Genomic DNA, 19,975 nt, shown 5'->3' on the forward strand with positions numbered 1-19,975 from the left:
TAATAATAAAAGTGGTGACTGGCATGTCAATCGTATTGAAAAGGCCAAGGGGTCCAACTTGCAATTAAAATCCAGAAATATAAATAGTAGGAAATAAAGAGCTGACATGCATCCATCATACATCGTCGTGCTTATTTAAGGCTGAGCTCCTTTAAACCATGCAATGCAATAATGTTAATCTACTTGTGGAACTCAATGACCCAAAAGTTACAGGCGAAACATTCCAGTGTTATGCCTTTGAATCCAGACCCCATTGCCAAGGCTCGAAACTGCTGTTCCGATCGCTCCTTTCCCCCAGGATTTTGAGTCAACATAATCAGATCCGTTTGGGTGACGCTTATTACAGAGGCACTGCTCTCAGGCTTCGCTGGAAGAATCCCTTCTACTACTATCACTTTTCCGTTCTCCGGTAATGCCTCGTAGCAGTTCTTCAGAAGCTTCAGGCAATGGCTATCGCTCCAGTCGTGAAGTATCCACTACATAATAATATATGCACATGATGATATATATATGAATTTAAGGCCGGATATATTAAATTAAAATTGCATTGATTGAAGCATATGTTCCATCCTAACTAAAAGCTAAGCTTGTAGTTGGATTGCACAGTTTATATATTATTTATGCTCTCCATCTGGGATCGGATGGCCCGCCCAGAATACAAATTAAATAAGGGTACGGTGTGTTTGGTTCGAATAAAGATGTGTATTGACTTTCTTTCACGTTCCTTTCTTGTGTCTAACATAATGAACCAAACACACCCTAAATAATAATTAATATATATCCAACTTGTTCACCTACTATACGTACCTTCATAAATATAGCATCTCCTTTTGGTACACTTTCAAACATATCTCCCCCAACATGTTCAACCCCTGCATGCATATAATTAATGCCCGTAAATATATGTATGTTTGCATGCATTATATATATTGTTATATTATATATATGAAGAAAAAAATAAAATAAATAGATAAGCTAGAAATTAAAGGCAATAATTAAGTATGATAACGTAACTGGGATAGGCAGGTGCGGTATGGATAACATGCGGCAAATCGAAATTGATCCCCTTTATCCCTGGATATTTTGATGTAATTATACTGAGGGTGACTCCAAGCCCACCACCAACATCAACCAAAGTATTGATGTGTTGTAAGCCCTTATACTGCTCCAGGATGCTTTTGATTACAACGGTTGTGTGGTTCAACATTGCCTTGTTGAATACATTGTTGAACCTAGGATCTTTGCCGGGATACTCGAATGCATGTGTGCCATGGACCCTGTCAAAGGGAACTCCTCCTTCAAGTACAGCGTCTTTTAATTCGTACCTGCACATCCATCCACTTCAAATTCAATTCCTTATATATATTGCTCCTATATATGTTTATATATTTAATTTCATACTATCCCTAGAGGCAGTCGATCTGTATATATATGTTAATTAAACATTGAAATCCAATTAACGTCAACACCATCATCGTATCATTCATCCTACTAAATAATCTATCCTAGCTAGCTAAAAACTTAATGACCAAACTTGTTAGGAATAAGTGTACGTATATATAGAATTTGTGATAGATGATGCATGCAATGTAAAAATAGAAGTAGAATGTAAACCCCCAATTTTTTTTCTTGTCAAATTAGCTCAATTAGGAATATAGTTCATTGTCACAAAATTTTCTAAGTGTCATGTTCAAGGAGACTTCAATGCAATACAAATTTAGTGATGACATAATTAGGAGTGGACGTAATTCGGATTATCCGAACTAACATTCGAAACTCTAATCAAATTTTGAATTCCGAGTGAACCTGAATATGTATATATGGGTTCAAATATTTTTAATTATGGTATATCTAAATATAAATTCTGTTGGGATATCGGGTGTTAAAAGTATATACATATCCAACCTGAAACCCAAACTAATTTGAAGTTTTATTATATATAAATATAAATTATATATTGAGTATTAGATGTATTTTATCATTACATAGTAATATTTTATTAATTTTCAAAACTCTATTAGTTAATTATTAGTATTTTGTATGTTTTAGTTGGATGGTATACGAAATACTATAGATACACTAATAATGAAATTATTAAAAACTCAAAATTGATAAAAATAAAATTTTGAATATATACCGTACCGTTTTAAAAAAAAAAAAAAGAAAAGAAAATTGGATACACCCAAACTAACCCAAAATAAAACCACCCGAACTTAATATAACCAAATTAAATTTGATTCGGATATAGATGTCAAAAATATGATCCAAATTTTTTGGATACTGAAATACAAATTTGATTATCATCCGAACCAAACCGAGGCCAACCCCAAAACGTAATGCTGACTTTATCAAAGAACAGAGGTCTATAGCGGTAGAAGTTGATGAACAAGAAGATTTTGAAGATGACACATGATGTGATATGATGTGATTAGCAGCAAAGATTGGGTAGCATGCAGTACAACTTTCAACAAGGAGAAAGAATTGAATTTTACTAGCAATATGACTATACCAACAACAAGGTTAAAAGCAGCACAAGTCTAAAGAACAAGAGAACATTTTAAGATAGTAGAAGGATGAAGCATCAGATGTGTGATAGATAGCACAAATTCTAAAATAGCACGACTTTGATGACAACAAGACTTTCAAAGCAGTAAATTTTTTACCTTTAGTTAAGTGTTTAACATACTTTTTGTGTAGTGTTCAAAAGTTAATTTATACAATATGTTAGTATTGTATAAATTTAAAATAATTGGGGTTCGAACCGATCGAATTGGAAGTTATAGACATGACATTCAACCACACTATCATTGGTATATAAATTTTGTACTATATTAATACTAAACTTAATAATATTATGAAAAATTGAATTAAAAATATATAAAAATTGCCCCAGAGTGAAGTGATGATGGGACTGGGACATACCAACTGTGCATAAAGACTTTGTCTTGAAGTAGTGCTAAAAGGGGCCCCAGCGACGCACCATCTTGGTTGCGGACAAAGTATTTGGCCACCGGTGCAAGGCCGTAAAGTCTTTCTTCTGTAACATCTCCGCCTCCGGCGGCAACAACGGAGCAGGTGAGGATGTTGTGGCTGGCCAGGAGGCGGAGCATCCGATCCAGCATGGGCGGAGCATCTGGGTTTTTGGTGGGCATTTGTGAAGCGATCTGAGAAGGTGATAATTGAACACCAGATCCGGCACCGTTCAAGATCTCAAACACATCCAGTTCCACCGCCGCCTTCAACACCATTGGCAACGATGCACAAGTCACAAGCTGGACTGCATATGCACACTCTTCTTCTTCTTCTTCTATCTCACGCTTATGCACTTCTTGGGTCGACGCCATTTTCCAATTTCTTCATTTCCGCTTGCCTTTTATTTCTTTATATACTAAGATCAGAGAAGAAATGATAGTTAGTGGAGATACTATTTGGAAACTTGTCTTATTTTGCAGACAGTAAAAAGTGAATGCCGGCCTACACTATAACACTGCTATGAGTGCTATCTAGCTGGCTTTTTAACATAAAGAAAGACTTTTTTTTTTTTTTTTGAGAATATAACGAAAAAAAATAAAGAAAGACTTTTTTTTTTTTTTTCCCTGGGTTACGAGGATAAGTCCAACAAAAAATACTATAATTATCAAGTTAACATTCTATTTCGTAACTAATTTTGTCGAGTTGTTCAAAAGAAAGACTTTTGTACACATACAAATGTTTAATATATATGCATATATACTTGTGTGTATAGTAACTTTATTAGACGTTTGGTTAGAGGGAATGAATTAGGTGGGAAAGAAATTACAATTCCATGAGAAAAAAATAATGTGATAATAAAATGGAAGTTTAAACTCCAGTATTTGGTTGGAGGGAATAAAATTACTAGGAATTTCAATTCCAATGTTTATTATATATGAGAATTGAAATGGAATAAGTAGTATAAAATCCAAAATGCCTATTATTATTATTATTATTATTATTATTATTATTATTATTATTATTATTATTATTATTATGTGGTGATGGTGGTAGTGGTGGTGGTGTTGGTGGTGGTGGAGATGGTAGTGGTTGTGGTGGTGTTGGTGTGGTGGCGGTGGTGGTGTAAATGGTAGTGGTTGTGGTGGTGTTGGTGGTAGTGGTGGTGGTGATGGTGCCGTGGTGGTGTGGTAGTCAGGGGCGGAGCCAGAAAACTCGAGTTATTGAGGCCTATATAGTAGAGAAAATTTACCGTGTTAGTGGATAATATAATTAACCGTACTATATTATTATATATACCATACATTATTGTAATTATTATTGATAATGATTTTTAATTATACTATGTGTAATAAAGTATAAAATACATAATTATATAAGTACGATTGACACAAGTGTCGATCATTACTTTAGAAATTTTTACATAACACAAAATATCATAATAATAACAACACCACCAACAACAACAAGAACAAAAACAGTTATTTAAATATAAATATAAATTGTCATTTTTTATCAAATAAAAAGTTTTGTCAATTATTTTGTCACCAATTTTTTTCATAATTAATTGATATTTATTTTACTGATTAACAATATTTCAAAATTTGAGAGATAAAGACAAAAATCAATATCATGAATTAAACAATTAATATTAATTTTTGAAAATTTTAACACTAATTATTTAAACAAGCAGGTCTACATCTTCAAAGTGTAAATAAATAATTAAAACACACAATAAATTATTAATTAATTTTTTGAGAAAAATAAATTATTAATTAATTAATCAACATAACTAATAAAATTAAAGCATATATCTCAAATTTGGAGATTTTTTAAAAATAAAATGGATATTTGATGCCCTCTATTATTAAAATCTTGATAAAGTAAATAAGATAAAAAGAAAATGGTGACTTTAATTATTTGGTTTATTTCTTTCTATTTAATGAATTTAAACTTTAATATATATATTTTGAGTTCATTTAATATAAACACAATAGATTGTTTAAAAAAAATTAGAGGGGAGCCAAAAGTGTATTTTATCCCTACTATATCAATACATACATACATATTTACTAAAGTATTTTAAGGTGGGGATAGGGATGGCAATTGTGTTCTACTTTTCTCTCTACTATACCATTTCATTTTGCAATCTTGTTCATATGTACAATCGATATGTTACCGTACAACAATTCCGGTAGACTAGGCCAACGAAAGGCCAAATTACAACTGAATGGAGTATATTTGAATTACATATCTTGAATAAATAAATATATATATGGATTACAAATTTAAAAAAAAATACTATAACTATGTAAATTAATGTAAATTTATTATGATTAGTTTATTTTAGAAAAATTATTTGATAATCAAAATTAATTTCAAACACTAATAAATATTACTTTTCAAAATATATTAATCATAATTTATAATATTAATTAAAAGGGGAAATGACAATTTTTATTCTTTAATTATTAGAAATAGTATTTTTTGCACCTCAAATTATATATGTAATCATTTTCGGTCCATCAATTGTCTATAATTGAAGAATTTTTATTTTTCATATTCTTGAATTTTGTTAGTGTTGAGTTTATTTATAAAAAAAATCACTTTGCAAATAATAAAAGGATGAGAAGTGGTGTCATGTATAATTTATAGATAAAGACTCTTATTTTCCTGTAACTCAAGAATGAAAAGTTTCTACTTTTGTTATTCAATTCTTTAGTTTGTGATTTGATTGTTAAGTTTATTTGATTGTTGATTTGAATTGTGCTTTGATTTGTGATTTGATTTTGATCCTAGTAGATTAGATTTGCTCAATTGCATTTATGATTTCCATTCTAGAGATGTGTGGCTAATTTCTTTGTGGATTTGGATCAATTGAACATGCATGTTGACTCTTGAGCTCTAATATCATATATCTAGGGTTGATTGATGCTTTTTGGATGGTTGATTGTGTTTTGGGGTGTTTGTTTGATCTCTATGCCAACTAGGCCGGTTGCACTAGAGAGTTAGGGTAGAAAGCATTCACCTATGAGAATAGGGATTACTTGAAGACCTCACCAAACACATTTCCCTCTCACCTTTGAGAAAAGGGAGAGTGGAAGACAAGATGCACATAACGTGTTTGACAAAATGCCACTTTTAGCCTAGTGATCATGAGGATGACATTACGGTATAGGAGAGAGTCCATTGACCACGAGAGTGGCGGTGGTGTTGGTGACCTTGTCTCACGTGAGTCCTTTGAGTGCTTTCACACCCTAGTACAATAGGAAATCGAGACAATACGTGCGTGATAGGTTGGTCCGAATCCTCTTTCCAATTAATTGTTTCTCATTCCTTTATCTTCGGTTTTGATACTTGTAGCATGACATACACACCTATCTTTCTAGGATTAGCTTTCGAAAACTAGGCGCTCTTGTGACTAATCCCTTGCTTACCAACTCCCTCCTTGCCTTTCCTTGAGAACGATACTCGGGAACTTTTTCCCGTTTTAACCCCTACCTCTTTCCATCCACCACGAAAACCACAACTCATCAAGTGGTATGTAATTATTTGTGGTGCCAGGAGTAGGATGAGACAGATACGTACCCAACTTCAAATACACAGGTGGAGGTGATGGTACGGCAAACACAACCGAAATGGAACTACGAACCAATACGTGAAACGGAAATTCATTGGGCACAAATGAAACATGACGTGAAACATATACCCAACCACTGGATATTTCTAAACACCTGTAAGCAGACTGATTTAATGAATAGTCCAAGAAAACACAAGGTAAATATTTTGGACTCAACTTAGTTGGAAAGTATGGTTTTAACCACGGATAACACAAGCACTTGAACGACCGAATTTTTTGGTAATTCGGGTGTTTTTTGAAAAACTTTTCGTATGGTGATGAATGATTAAGAATAGTGGTAGGCATGCGATTTATTAGGTAAACTGTTGTCTAAAAGTATAGGACTAGTACGAAGAGGGCATAAACGCGTAATGCAACAGCAGTGCCATACCACTCTCGACAATGTGCCTATGCCTTCGTTCAATCGGACCATTATTGTGTTCCGGAGTGTAAGGAGGAGAAATAAAGTGAGAAATCCCCATATTATTAAACGTAAGAATTAATTTGGTATATTCACCCCATTATCAGAAAAAACTGAGATGATTTTATAGTCAAAATAATTCTCAACCATACGTTTAAACTGAAAGAAGATAACATGAACATCCGATTTATATTTTAGTGAAAACAACCAAATATATTTATAGCATGTTTGGTTCACATAATGAATTTTAAGGGAATAAGAATAGTATTCCATAGGGAATGGAATAGGCTAGGAATAGAATAGAAATTGTATTCTATTGTTTGGTTCGCGGAAGGAATAGACTTTACGAATGTAATTTCAGTGTTTAGTTGGTTAAAGGAATAGAAATGGAATGTGTTTAAAAGACACAAATAACCCTATACAAAAAATGTATTATTATTATTATTATTATTATTATTATTATTATATATGAAAAAATATAAATTATATATGAAAATATAGAATTTGTGAATGGATGAAATTCTAAGAATCCTAATTTACCACATGTCCCTATGGATATAAACAAAGATATGTGTGTATATAATAATAATAATAATAATAATAATAATAATAATAATAATAATAATAACAATAATTGTAAGTGTACAAATGATACACATTTTGTACCCTAATTTTGTTGGCTATATTATTTGACAAAACTTAGATTTTTTCTATTTCTTTATTTGATGATTATCGCACTGATTTGCATTCTAGAACAGCATCAACAATCAACTGGAACATAATCAACATGTGGTCAGAATTTCAGGTTTATAATCCTAACAGATTATGAATTATTTGAGTGAGTCTTTGATGGTTAAATAAAATGTGTGGATGCCAGTAATTCATGGGAAAATTATGCGCAAAAGTTAAGGTGAAATGGTTATGTGTAAAGTGCTATATAAATGTGTTAAAATGATATTGCAAGGTCACGCCACTCACTGCATGCTTACTAGAAAATTATTATTATATTGGGTTAAGTGTTTCTCTCATGTGAAGGTGGTGATTTGTTGTTAATTGAGCAATAACCAGAAAGTGAGATGTTGAAGTACTGAAGATACGTACGGCGTGCACGACATAAGATATTCTTGAAGATTATGTTGTTGATTAGGCTGTAACCTTTTGTATGTGTTTATGTATATACTTCAATGAATATAATATATTATACAAATGCATATATTTAATTAGTTACATTTTAATATATATATATATATATATATATATATATATATATATATATATATATATATATATATATATTATGGTTAATAATACAAAAGGGTATTTTCGGTATTATAGTATAAAAGCTATTCCCAAATACTCGAGAATAGCTAATACTAGGGGTCCCCTAGGAATGGTTATTCCCCTTGCAAAGGTAATAGCTCATTCACGGGAACGCTATTCCTAAGAATAAAAGGACGAACCAAACGATGGAATAGGTCTATTCCCAGAAATGGTATTCCATTCCGACTTATTCCATGAACCAAACACGTTGTTAGTGTAGTGGTTTACAAAATTAACATATTATCTAAAACCATCCACAGAAACCGTTGCAAAACTCCACACATCTATGTAAATTAATTGCAATGGTCGAGTGCTAGACATGGAACTAAAGGAAAAAGGCAATTTGTGACTTTTATTAACACGACAAGAATTATATGGAAATGTCTTCAACTCTTCAGGATTAAAGACTACATTATTGCTCCTAAGAATAGAAGCCAAAACCTTATGATTAGGATGACCGAATTGATGATGCCACTTTGACATTGATGACTTGGTAGTGACATTGACTTGAGACCTTTGGACAGGAAGACTGTAGATATCATTCACGACCGGACCTCGCACGAGAGGTGTTCCCGATTGTCGATCCTTAACCAGAAACTGTGTGTCAAAAAATTCAATCGAGATAGAGTTAGTTTTATCAAGTTTAGACACTGAAACTGGATTCTTTTGCAGACTCGAAACACATAACACATTTGACAGACCGACGATTTGAAGGTAAAGATACTAACCCAGTATGTGAAATACGAAGAGACATACCATCTCCCAACATAATTTCATCAGGCCTTATGTAGTCGGATATGGTGCGAAGAGACATGGCCTTATTCACAGTATGATGCGAGGCCCCAGAGTCCATAAGCAACGGTGGAGTTCGACACAACATTAGTAGACGTAGTATGGACTGTAGGTGATTGATGCTCGATGTTTTGCAGTTCGAGCACAACAACATTGTTATCCTTCAAAAACTTGGCTAGTTTCCGGCAAAATTTGGTGTCATGCTCGGGATACTCGCAGTAATTACAATACCGAACAGGACGGTGGTTCTATCGCCCCATTGGAGAAGGTGGAACCGCCTCTGCTACGCCGATTGCTACTTTAAGATTGAGTGTCACCAGGGCCATTAAAGCGCCATTGTGTGGCATTAGCAGTAGGCATACAAACTTGCGTGGGCAAGAGCCAAGTTGGCTGCTATTGCTCGAATATCCCGGCCGCATATACGTCTCAATATACCTGTTGGCTTTAAGGTTCTTTGTTAGCTTCGCTTTTAGCAAAACTATACGACCCTGAGAAACAACGGCACAGTTGGTAGACAACCGAGTCCATGCGTCACAAGCAGATGGCACAGACGAAATAATAGGCTGCAAAGTATCTGATAGACTGCCCAAGATAACACTCGGGATGATTTGATCATGTCTGTACCAAGTTGTGTAGGCTGGATTCAAGGTAGTTTGATTTTGATCGGACTATTTCGCTGGAGTGGTAGTTGAGCCAGTGACATAACCCACAAGGTCAAGCCCTATGAGCTTAGAGTCCACTTGTTTCTTCCAAATAGAAAAATTAGAGGAGGTGAGTTTGATTGGTAAGTGGGTTGGGGCATAAATTTGAATAATGGCTGGGTGAGTAATAACAGCCATGAACAATGAAAAGAAGAGAATGGAAGAGGAAAAAAAATTCTCGCTAGAGAGTTGGCTGTGATACCATGTGAGAGTACGAACTGAAGTAATTCATTCACCGTAAAAGCAAACAATAAATAGAGTATAGAGCATGAAAGCAGGAAACTAGTTACACCTAAACTACAAGACTATGCCAACATAACAAATAACAAACTAAGTCTTAACATGCACGTGAATGGTAAAATACTCTGGGTGGAAGCTCTAAATTTGACACACACACACACACATGTATATATAATATAAATACATGTATAAGCTGGAACAAGGCTTCTTGTAAATTTTTATTTTATTTAAAAAAAAAACTCATTCATCCATCTAGGTAGGTCAATGGGTAGAAATTAAAGGAAAAAACAGTGGTTTCATTCCTCATTAAGTAGTATTTCCTTCCATTTTAATAAAATCACTTTATGCTTTTTGATTTTTTCCCAAGCCACATGAGCAATTCTCCACGCCGGGTCTACAACGTGTGTTAGAAATTTATATAGTAATTATTATTAATTTTTAGATGAAGTACCATGAAATATAAATAATATTTGGGTGTTGTGGTGTACTGTTATAAATATTATTTAAAGTTTGGTAGAAATTTATTTTGATTGGAAAAAGTCTTCTGGTTAATTAGAAGAAGAGATTTTAAAGTCTCTGCTGATGCTTGTTGTTTACTATCTGCTGATGATCTCAATCTTCATCACCCCATCTCAGACACCCATTTTCTAACGCAACGTCCTCCTCGACTACCATCGTCCTTAGGGAATCAGCTAGTGGCCGATTAACTATTTCAATGTTTTGGGTTATTAATTGTTTTTTGAAGAAGAGAATTACTCAGTATATGATTTAGATGAGTGATTTTCTTGGTTAAAGTTGTGAGTTTTTTGTTGTGTAGTATTATTCTAGAAATTTTTGTGAGGGAACATATTATAGTATTATGAGGAGATAATATATTGATTTGTGATATTTTGAACTAGCTGGTTTAAGGCTATTATCATTATCACACTTCAGAGAAATTGGATTTGGTTTTAGTACGTGAGCTATCCCATAAGGAGGCTAGCTAGGAATTGAAGAATCTTGAGGAGTTTCTCTTTTAGAATCTGTTAGGAATAAAATTGTAATAGTTTTGATGAGCCAATTTGTAATTTTAGAAATTCCCTATTTTATTTTTTAGAGTGTAGAGATTAGACCCGGAAGACAAGTCATGGCATTAGATTGGTTCGAATTATTGTTTTATAGAATACATTTTGTCATGAGTCTTGTAAGTCATTTGCTTCCATTATACATATGAGTGTATATGATCCAATGGACAAAGCCAAATTATCATTGCTAGAAGGCATGAGTTCAAATCTTACAAAGAAAATTTTAAGCCTTGAAGAGCAAGAAATGGAGCTAGTAGTGTCACGACTATGGAGGAACTTGTGGAGTCAAGTCCAATGGAGGAAGTCAAGGGAACTTGTGGAGCAACCTATGCAACAAGTCAACAAGTCAAGTCCGAGGAAGGAAGATCAAGATCCACTATTTCTACACCATACGCTACACAATGCAAGGTCTAGCATTTAAATCCTACTTGTTACATTTTAAAGAGGCAGCTTGGAGCTAGTCATACGGCCAAGTTTTTTTGGAGCAAGTCAAGGTCAACATGGAGCAACTTTGGCTAGGCTTATGTGCGTGATCCAACTTTGGCTAGGCTTATGCGCGTGATCCATACTACACTTCTACACGCGTGAAAGGTTCTTTAGAGCATGCTATGGAGCAACTAAGAGAGGAACTAATACTTAACCATTTTTACATGGTTCATATTTATTCCAGTACGTGATGCCATGAGTCAGAAGAAATTTGAAGGTGGTGATTTTCTGAAGATTATTGTTCATACTCAAGCAAGAGCCACCGGGAAAATATTTTTGAAAGATCAACTTGCCCAAGATCAAATCAAGATTACAACAAAGTCAAAAATATCAAGCTCTGGAGGATGCAAAGTCCACAATATTAGGCTGTCAAGACAACAAGTCAAAAATTGGAGGCTACAAGTTTCAAAGATCAATCAAGCCGAAATAGAAGACTTTGGTGAGCAATTTGTAGAAATTTTTCTAAAATTACCAGCGGCATTAAATGAGCAGATCAAAATGGAGATCTTATCAGATCAAAATTGGCAAGTTATCAGATCAACGGTATGGTCATTAAATGAGGAGGTATGACCATCAAGATCAGATTGGAATGACCAATCAAATCAAGTGAACGTTCAAAATTTGAATGTTCATAACGGGCAAATAATTCTTTGAATTATAAAAAGCCCAAGAAGACTTGAAGACAAGCACGGTTGAAATACAGAGGTAACAGAGAATACACAGCACTACGAACTGAAACATAAAAAAACTACAAGTGGTGCTACTGAGCGGTGAATGCGAGAAAAATACAAAGTGCTGAGATATTGAGCTATACACGAGAGGAATTCAAGTCTTAAGAAAAGAAAACTTTATTTCTTTCAACAGTTGTTTTTCTACAGAGTGTAGAAAGGAGTGTAGCTGGGTGCGTAACACTCGGGTGAACTAAGTGTAGCTTTGTGCGAAACACTTGGTTGGAACGTAGCTTTGTGCGTAGCGTTCGGGAACGTAGCTTTGTGCGTATCGTTCGGGGAGCGTAGCTGTGTGTGTAGCGCTCGGGAGCTTAGCTTTGTGCGGAGAGCTCGTGGTTGAGTGTAGCTTTGTGCGTAACACTCGGGAAGTGCTTGGGTAGCACTTGGAGTTTCACTATTGTATCTGGGTGATTGAAGATACTGGAAATCTTCCTTGGAGTAAAGGAAGAAGTGGAGTAAGAGAATTACACCATCTCCGAACCACTATAAATCTCTGCCTCTCTTTACTTTACTGCACTTTATATTTTTGCATGTTTAACTCACTAACCCTTTACGTACTGTGTTGATCATATCATATAGGTTTGTGTGTTCCCACGTCCGCATGTGCTTGAAACTTTGCATACATATTCTTTGAGCTATTTTAAGGTTTTCCAACGTGTTGCATGTCAAGTATCTCTTTAGTTTTACGCAGTTTTATTTTGTAGCACTTTACCGTACGATATTCCGCTACACATTTCAAGTTGAATTTATTCACTTGAAATCTCTGTTGTTAAAGTGTTATAAAGTTTTTATTTGTTAGAAAAGTCTATTCACCACCCCCCTCTAGACTTTTCACCACCCTATGGGGACCAACAGAATCCTTCTGTCAATTGAGGTGCAATATTCCTTCAAAGCTATCTTTAAGACCAACTACTCTCATTTCTTGATTAATTATTGTGCAAAGTTGATACAACTTGAATTTTAGGATAAGTGGATCTCTTTACTTCATTAATTATTTATGTTCTCCCTTAGCTTGTAACATGTTCCTTTGTATTGTTAGAGCAGTGAACTCTTGTAACCATATCTGGTAGGTGCTCTTATTTTGAAGCTCTAGGACTATACGTTTTTAAGGGGTTTATAAACACCTCCCTTAACTTTATTCTAATATATAGACCTCTTCCAAACATTATTGATTTTATCAACTTCAACTGTTTCAAAATACCTAACTTATACCCGACTTTCAATACGCATCTTTGATTCAATAGGATTAATGGTAAATTAGAAGTTTAAATCCAAAATGTCATAAGTAATATGTCATCTCTATTTATAGATAATTTTAGTTTTCATCATAATCTTCTTAAATAAATAAATTATTACCAATATTTCACGAGCAACCATCTAAGATTTTTCTTTTATATATCTCTTTGATGTCTGAAAGCAAACAATACCATATTATAATCTAATCTAAAGCACAGTAGTAGTAATCTCCAAACTCTTGTCAAGACCCCAAACCCCTCGAATAGTGACCTTCAAAGCTGTCATGCTCATTATCTTCTAAGTTAAAATTGTCCCTATTAGACAATTAGCACTAGCTAGTTTCTCCCAGGTGAGCATATCTACCTCTTCAATGGTGGCTATTTCCTTTTCCTTTATTGTTACACTACAAAAAAAATAATATAATATATATATATATATATATATATATATATATATATATATATATATATATATACACCAACAAAAAAATTCATATTCATGTAATTTACCAATAGATTTCTGTTAATTAAGCTAAGCATTGAAATCAATAAGTATTTAAGTTATACAGTAACTATTTAATCCGATTTGTTGTTAAATGTGTTGGTATTTTATTATTTTCTTGTATTGTTAATTTTATCTTTTCAAATTCTTAGTTTAATTTTTACCTACCACCATAACCCTAGTTGGATTTGGAGGTAATCCTAGTGTGATCGATTTAGTGATGTATGCCTAAATTATGAACATATTTTGCATGCACTAACAAGAAACAAGTAAGAACAAGTGAACAAAAAACACTAAAAAGTTGATGACAAAATTAGGAGGCAAGTGAAGAGAAGAGAGATTAAGAAGGATGAAGGGAAGGCCAGAAGGAGGGGTTAGAATGAACTGAACATAGATCATTAGGACCGCGTTAGTTGGAAGAGCACAAAAACTCGACTAAGATCAAATGCTAAAACCATGCTTCTCTTGAAGTACTATATATTTATATCCTAGCTTATAAATCATTTTACATGATATTAGCTAATACTTAAAATCTAATTTATCAAATATTTATAAATTTTAAGTTTAATTAAGTGTTTGTTCTTTGTTTTATTTGTGTTGTTCATTTGCACTTTATTTACAATTTTATTCTTCACATTTTTATTTTGAAAGGGATTAAAAATCTTTGCTAGTGACATTGGGAACGTGTCTGTTCACCATGTCAGGAGGTCAGCGACTCATGTAACTCATGTCTTGACACGGGCAACTGGTTCTTCGTCTGTCCTAAGGTCGTGGATGTCTGTTCCACCGGCCTGTATTTCTCATTTGGTTCCTTATTAATGCATTGTTATTGTTGATTTTCAAAAAAAAAAAAAAAAAAAAAAAGGCTAAAGTGTCATCCCGCACCATGAACCATAAGCGATTCTTCATGCCGCACCCTGTTCTTTCGTAAGTGACTATTTGATGCACAAACTATTAAATTTTTTTCGTCTAAAACTTTTTGCAGGTTACCAGTTATAATATGCTAATGTGGAGGTGTCTTTTATTGAGTTTTTTAAATAGGCATTAAAAGTATGACATGGCAATCATTTCAGCTTCATTTTTCTTTATAGGAATGGTAATCGGAAAAGGTGAGAGTGGTTGTTCTGAACAAGGAAATCCCATTGTAGAAAAATCAAGGTTGCAAAAATTGCTAGGCGCCTAAGGGGCGCTTAGCGCTCTCGGCGCCTAGTTTTTTTTTTTTAAATCTTAAAAGAAATTAAAAATATATATATTTTAAGTGTTAATAATTGTAAAGTGTTTAATATTGTAAGTCTTTACACTTTAATAGTTAAATAGTTAATACTTATTAAGTTATTAGTTATTATTTATTAATTATTAGTGCATTACGTATTAGTTTAATTTAGTTATTACTTATGATTTTATTAAGTTATTACTTATTAGACTATTAGAGTATTAGTTAATACATTATACCATTACTAGTTTAAATGTTTAAGATTTAAAATTAAAAAAAAAAAAAAAAAACCCGGCCCCCGGATGGCCTAGGCGCCCCAGGCACCCGACCAAGCGGGCTAGGCCCTATTTTTGCAACACTGAGAAAAACCAGTCGTCGACATCGTCAAAACTCAAAAGCTACGCCACCGGAATATTCTTCTGAATCCTGAGCGACACCACCCACGACAAGTACGTTTTGTGTGAAATACGTACCTCCTTGCCGTTTCTTCTATTCAATAGATCGAAGAGAAAAGACACACGATTTTGCCACAAACAACGACGTCAAGAAATTCCTGTCGGAGACCCAGTCGGAGATCATCATCCTGGAGATCTGTACCGAAAGCAGGAGGTCCGCTATGGAGTTTTGGGTACCTAAAAGATAATTGGATAGCTTGATTTTCATGACAAAAATCAATGCCCCATTTTTTCTACAGGAGAGCTTGATACCTTTTTTGTGTGTGTGAATGTGTGATTTATAAGCAAAAGCCAACAAGAAACCAACAAATAAAGGAATAGGGTGTTGCACCCGCGGAAGTGGGATAGATCAGATTGCAACAATAATTTGAGAAAGAAAAATAAATGAGGCACAGATTTTACGTGGAAAACCCCTAAACAAATTAGGGTAAAAACCACGGGCAAGGGTAGAAGAATTTCACTATGAGAAAATAGGAGTTACAACCACTCTCTAACTAACAAGGAGAAAACAAGGATAATTCTCTCTTGCTAGGAAGGAGAAATACACTCAACAAACTCTCTAATATCTCTAGTATATGAGGGAAGAATAGAATGATTTGGGATGACAAGAATGACAAATGACCTCCCTATTTATAGTTGAGGAATAGGGGTCATTTTGTAGTAAGTCCAAAGTTTAGGGACCAAATAATAAATATTTTGGTAGGTGCCTAACTCCATGCCTAACTCTTTTGACTTGCCTAATTCTTTGTCAATTGTTGATATTTGCCTAATTATGGCTGCTGCAACATTGCCTAATTCTGCCGACATAGGGATTTTCCCAAATCTGCCTTGACTCCCATATTAATATAGTAAGCTAGAAAAGCATGTTTCAGTTGGACCTCACTGCAAACATCATCACCATCCAGATACAAGCTTTACAACAATACATAGAATGTTAAGGAGCAAAAGAGGAATTCTCAAATAGTGGGTTGCATAAATAAGACCAAGAAGTTGGCCTTTGAATGAATTTCGCTTAACCCCGGAATATTCCTGGAAGCTCCAACCTCTAGCAGCAAGGAAACGTTCTTCGTTTAATATTGAAAATGCATTTGCAATAAGCAGAAAGCCCTCTAGCAGTGTCCATAAACCCATTTCTGATTATAATAAGCGGAATCAGAGACTGATGTTTGACTATTGGATCTGGAAATGGAGAAATGTACCGACGAAGAAATCAGATTTGAAGAGAAAGGAGTAAGAAATGGAGGCGGCTCCTCTATTTTGGTGGTGGGGAGAGAGTACTAAATAAAAGGTCCACGTCAGCCTAGCCTATTACCGATACCATCATAGTAACCTGCAAACCTATAAAAATTTAATGATTTGTGCATCAAATAATTATTTATGAAAGGACAGGGTGTGGCATGAAAAATCTCTTATGGTTCATAGATCGGGATGACACTTTAGCCAAAAAAAATCACAACTTTTCTTTTTTTTGTGTTCTTTGTGTTGTACATTTATATTTTCTTACAAGTTTACCCTCAATATTCTTTTTTTTTTCTTTTGGTAGTTTTACCATCGCTATGTAAAATACACGTGCATGCATACATGTGTATATGTAGTTTTAAAAGATATAGTTTAATTTAATATATACTCATTTCTTCCCATTTTATGTGACGAGTTCGGTTAACAAGGTTTGACTGAAGTTATTTACAATTTAAATTTCAATAATCTTAAGCTTAGAATTAGCATGTGAAATTTATATATTTAGAAACTACGTTAAAAATGTTATTGGATACAAAAAAATTGAATTTGAAAATTATAAGAAAATACTAATGAAAACAAGCAACGAATAAGGGTTAGTTTGCCATGTACCTTAGCTTGTGGTTTAATGACATCACTGTAATAATTTTTAATTAATAAATAATTGTATTTATTTTAATATGACTTCATTATTTAAAAATTTAACTTCTTTTTATTTTAACTTTTAAAAAAAATTAAAATTTCACACTTTTTAAGTTATGTTTTTCGTTTGTATCTTATTTGATGTGTAATATATGGATCGTTGGTTTATTGTCAATAAAATATTTATGTTTCATTTATTGTGGTATTGATGTTAAAATCTAATTATAATATAAAATTTATCAAAAAAAAAAAAAACTAATTACATTTGCTAAAAGCTAAATCTAATATTTTTGAAACACAATACCTACTAAGTTTAATGCATTCTTTAAAAAAAAAATCTATATTATAATATTTCTTATATCATTAAAAGTTAAAGTTTCATCTTCTAATATTTATAAAATTTATGTTCTTCTTTATTTATTTTGATAATTTATTTTACTATATTTTTTGTTAGTATCCAATTGCACATGATGTGTATTTACAAGTAATTTTACTATAAATGGCTAATATTATTCACTGGTCAAACACATTTATCAAAATTCATTATAAGCTATCATCTAATATAATTAACTATTTGTTAATTGTCAAGCACTCCTAATATAGTAGTAAAAGACTAATACTATATTTACTCTAAATTTTTATTATATTTTTCCCTACAAAACATGTTCTAGTTGATGCCAAAAAAATATAGATCAAACTTTTATTCAATATAATCAAAAGAGTTAATTTTACTTTTGGTTATATGACTATTGGTGTGTTGTTAATTGCAGTCCACGAATTTCAAAATTTGAAAATTTTGTGCCGTAACTATTTAATTTTTCTCAATTTCGGTCTTTCCGGCCAAATTATCAGTGAAAAGTAGGGCTGATAACGAACCGAACATAAACGAACAGAGATTGTTCGTGTTCGTTTATTAAGGATTTTGGAGTGTTCGTGTTCGTTTATTAAAGTTTTTAAAAATTTTGTTCCTGTTCGTTTGTTAAGTGTTCATTAGTGTTTGTTAACATTCGCGAACATGTTCATGAAGAGGTTCGTGAACACTTAATTACCAAACACCTGCACATGTTCATGAACACAATTCGTTTGTGAACAAGACATAATTTACGTTCACGGACAATAATCAAACAAATAACACAACTATATATGTTTGTGAACATGTTCGCGAATATTATTAAACGAACACTTAACGAACTTGTTCACGAACATTACAAAATAAAAATAAACAAGCTTTTTCGCGAACATTACTAAACGAACACAAACGAGCTTGTTCATGATCTCTTAGCAAATGAGTTTACCACCGTTCAGACTCTGTTCGTTTATTAACCGAACTCTAAATTTTGTTTAATTTGTTAATGTTCATTTACCTTAATAAACGAACATAAATAAACGCTTACCAAACACGAACACGAGTAGTTTGTCGAAAGCTCTGTTCGCTAACACCCCTAGTGAGAAGTATTCGAAATTTTTTTAAAAGCTAAAATAATGAGGATGAATTTGTTTTCACTCTTGAGAGTTAGGATAAATATAAAGTAAGTTGAGAAACTTTTTTTAAACTACTCATGATTATTTACAATGTACGGAGTAGTAAATTGAGAAACTTAATGTATAAAATAAAATTAATACTTTTTCTGTCCCATTTTATTTTCTATACTTACTACTCATTGGTCAAATTAACTCTATTCTTTATTTATTTTCTTTAGTATTCTTTAGTATCTGAAAAAACGCACAAGGATTTCGAAGCTAAAAACGAAAAATAAACAACGGAAGAGAGCTAAGTACTTTACTGCACAATTGAATAAATATTTAGCTAATTAATGAAATATGTGCCTTCACAATTTGTCTATAATATTTAGCTTTTGGGCATCAGCTAATTTTTATGTCCTGAATGTATATTTCTTTGCCTGATTATCTATTTTACTGTATTAATAAACCTAAATATTGATTGTGAAAAAATTTGTTCAACTATCTGAAAAAAAAATTGGCCTTGAACAATGAGGACAGTACACAATCACTGTAGTTCTCTTGTATAATGTTCTCTCGTATTTTTTTTTAAATATGGTTTTATTTTGCTAATTTTTTATGAAATTTCTATTGACAAATTTAAGTGTTGACTGTCTGAGCATCACTGTAGTTCTCTTGTACATATTTTTTTTTCCTTTGTAATGTTAAAATTTGAACATTAAAGTCATTAATTAATTATAAACATTGGCATTAATCAGTCCATTTTTAAAATTATAGTGTTATCCTGTTGTCATTAGACATATTGGTACATTTAATAAGATTAAAAAAAGGAATAAACCTAATTGAGTCTGCTTTACATATTCTTGCTTTCTTTTTTAAATATGTTACTA

The 19,975-nt window shown here is 32.9% G+C and overlaps 1 protein-coding gene across 1 annotated transcript; it reads right to left on the bottom strand.

Annotated features, from left to right (window-relative positions):
• LOC115995564 (caffeic acid 3-O-methyltransferase-like) lies at positions 1–3,406 on the bottom strand. Its single transcript, XM_031234629.1, has 4 exons — positions 2,923–3,406; positions 1,015–1,325; positions 808–872; positions 1–476 (listed from the first exon to the last, which is right to left on the bottom strand). The coding sequence occupies exons 1-4, from the start codon at positions 3,342–3,344 to the stop codon at positions 180–182; spliced, it is 1,095 nt and encodes a 364-aa protein (XP_031090489.1). The 5' UTR covers positions 3,345–3,406; the 3' UTR covers positions 1–179.
• Between the last annotated feature and the right edge of the window lie 16,569 nt (positions 3,407–19,975).

This window comes from Ipomoea triloba, chromosome 11 (genome assembly GCF_003576645.1).
Source record: "Ipomoea triloba cultivar NCNSP0323 chromosome 11, ASM357664v1".
Taxonomy (NCBI): domain Eukaryota; kingdom Viridiplantae; phylum Streptophyta; class Magnoliopsida; order Solanales; family Convolvulaceae; genus Ipomoea; species Ipomoea triloba.

Excerpts from the sequence above, each read along its gene's own strand:
- LOC115995564 (XM_031234629.1), bottom strand. The coding sequence starts at position 3,344 with ATGGCGTCGACCCAAGAAGTGCATAAGCGTGAGATAGAAGAAGAAGAA. Across the intron at positions 1,326-2,922 it reads AAAGTCTTTATGCACAGTTG|GTACGAATTAAAAGACGCTG; the intron begins GTATGTCCCAGT and ends ATGGATGTGCAG. Across the intron at positions 873-1,014 it reads TACCGCACCTGCCTATCCCA|GGGTTGAACATGTTGGGGGA; the intron begins GTTACGTTATCA and ends ATATGCATGCAG.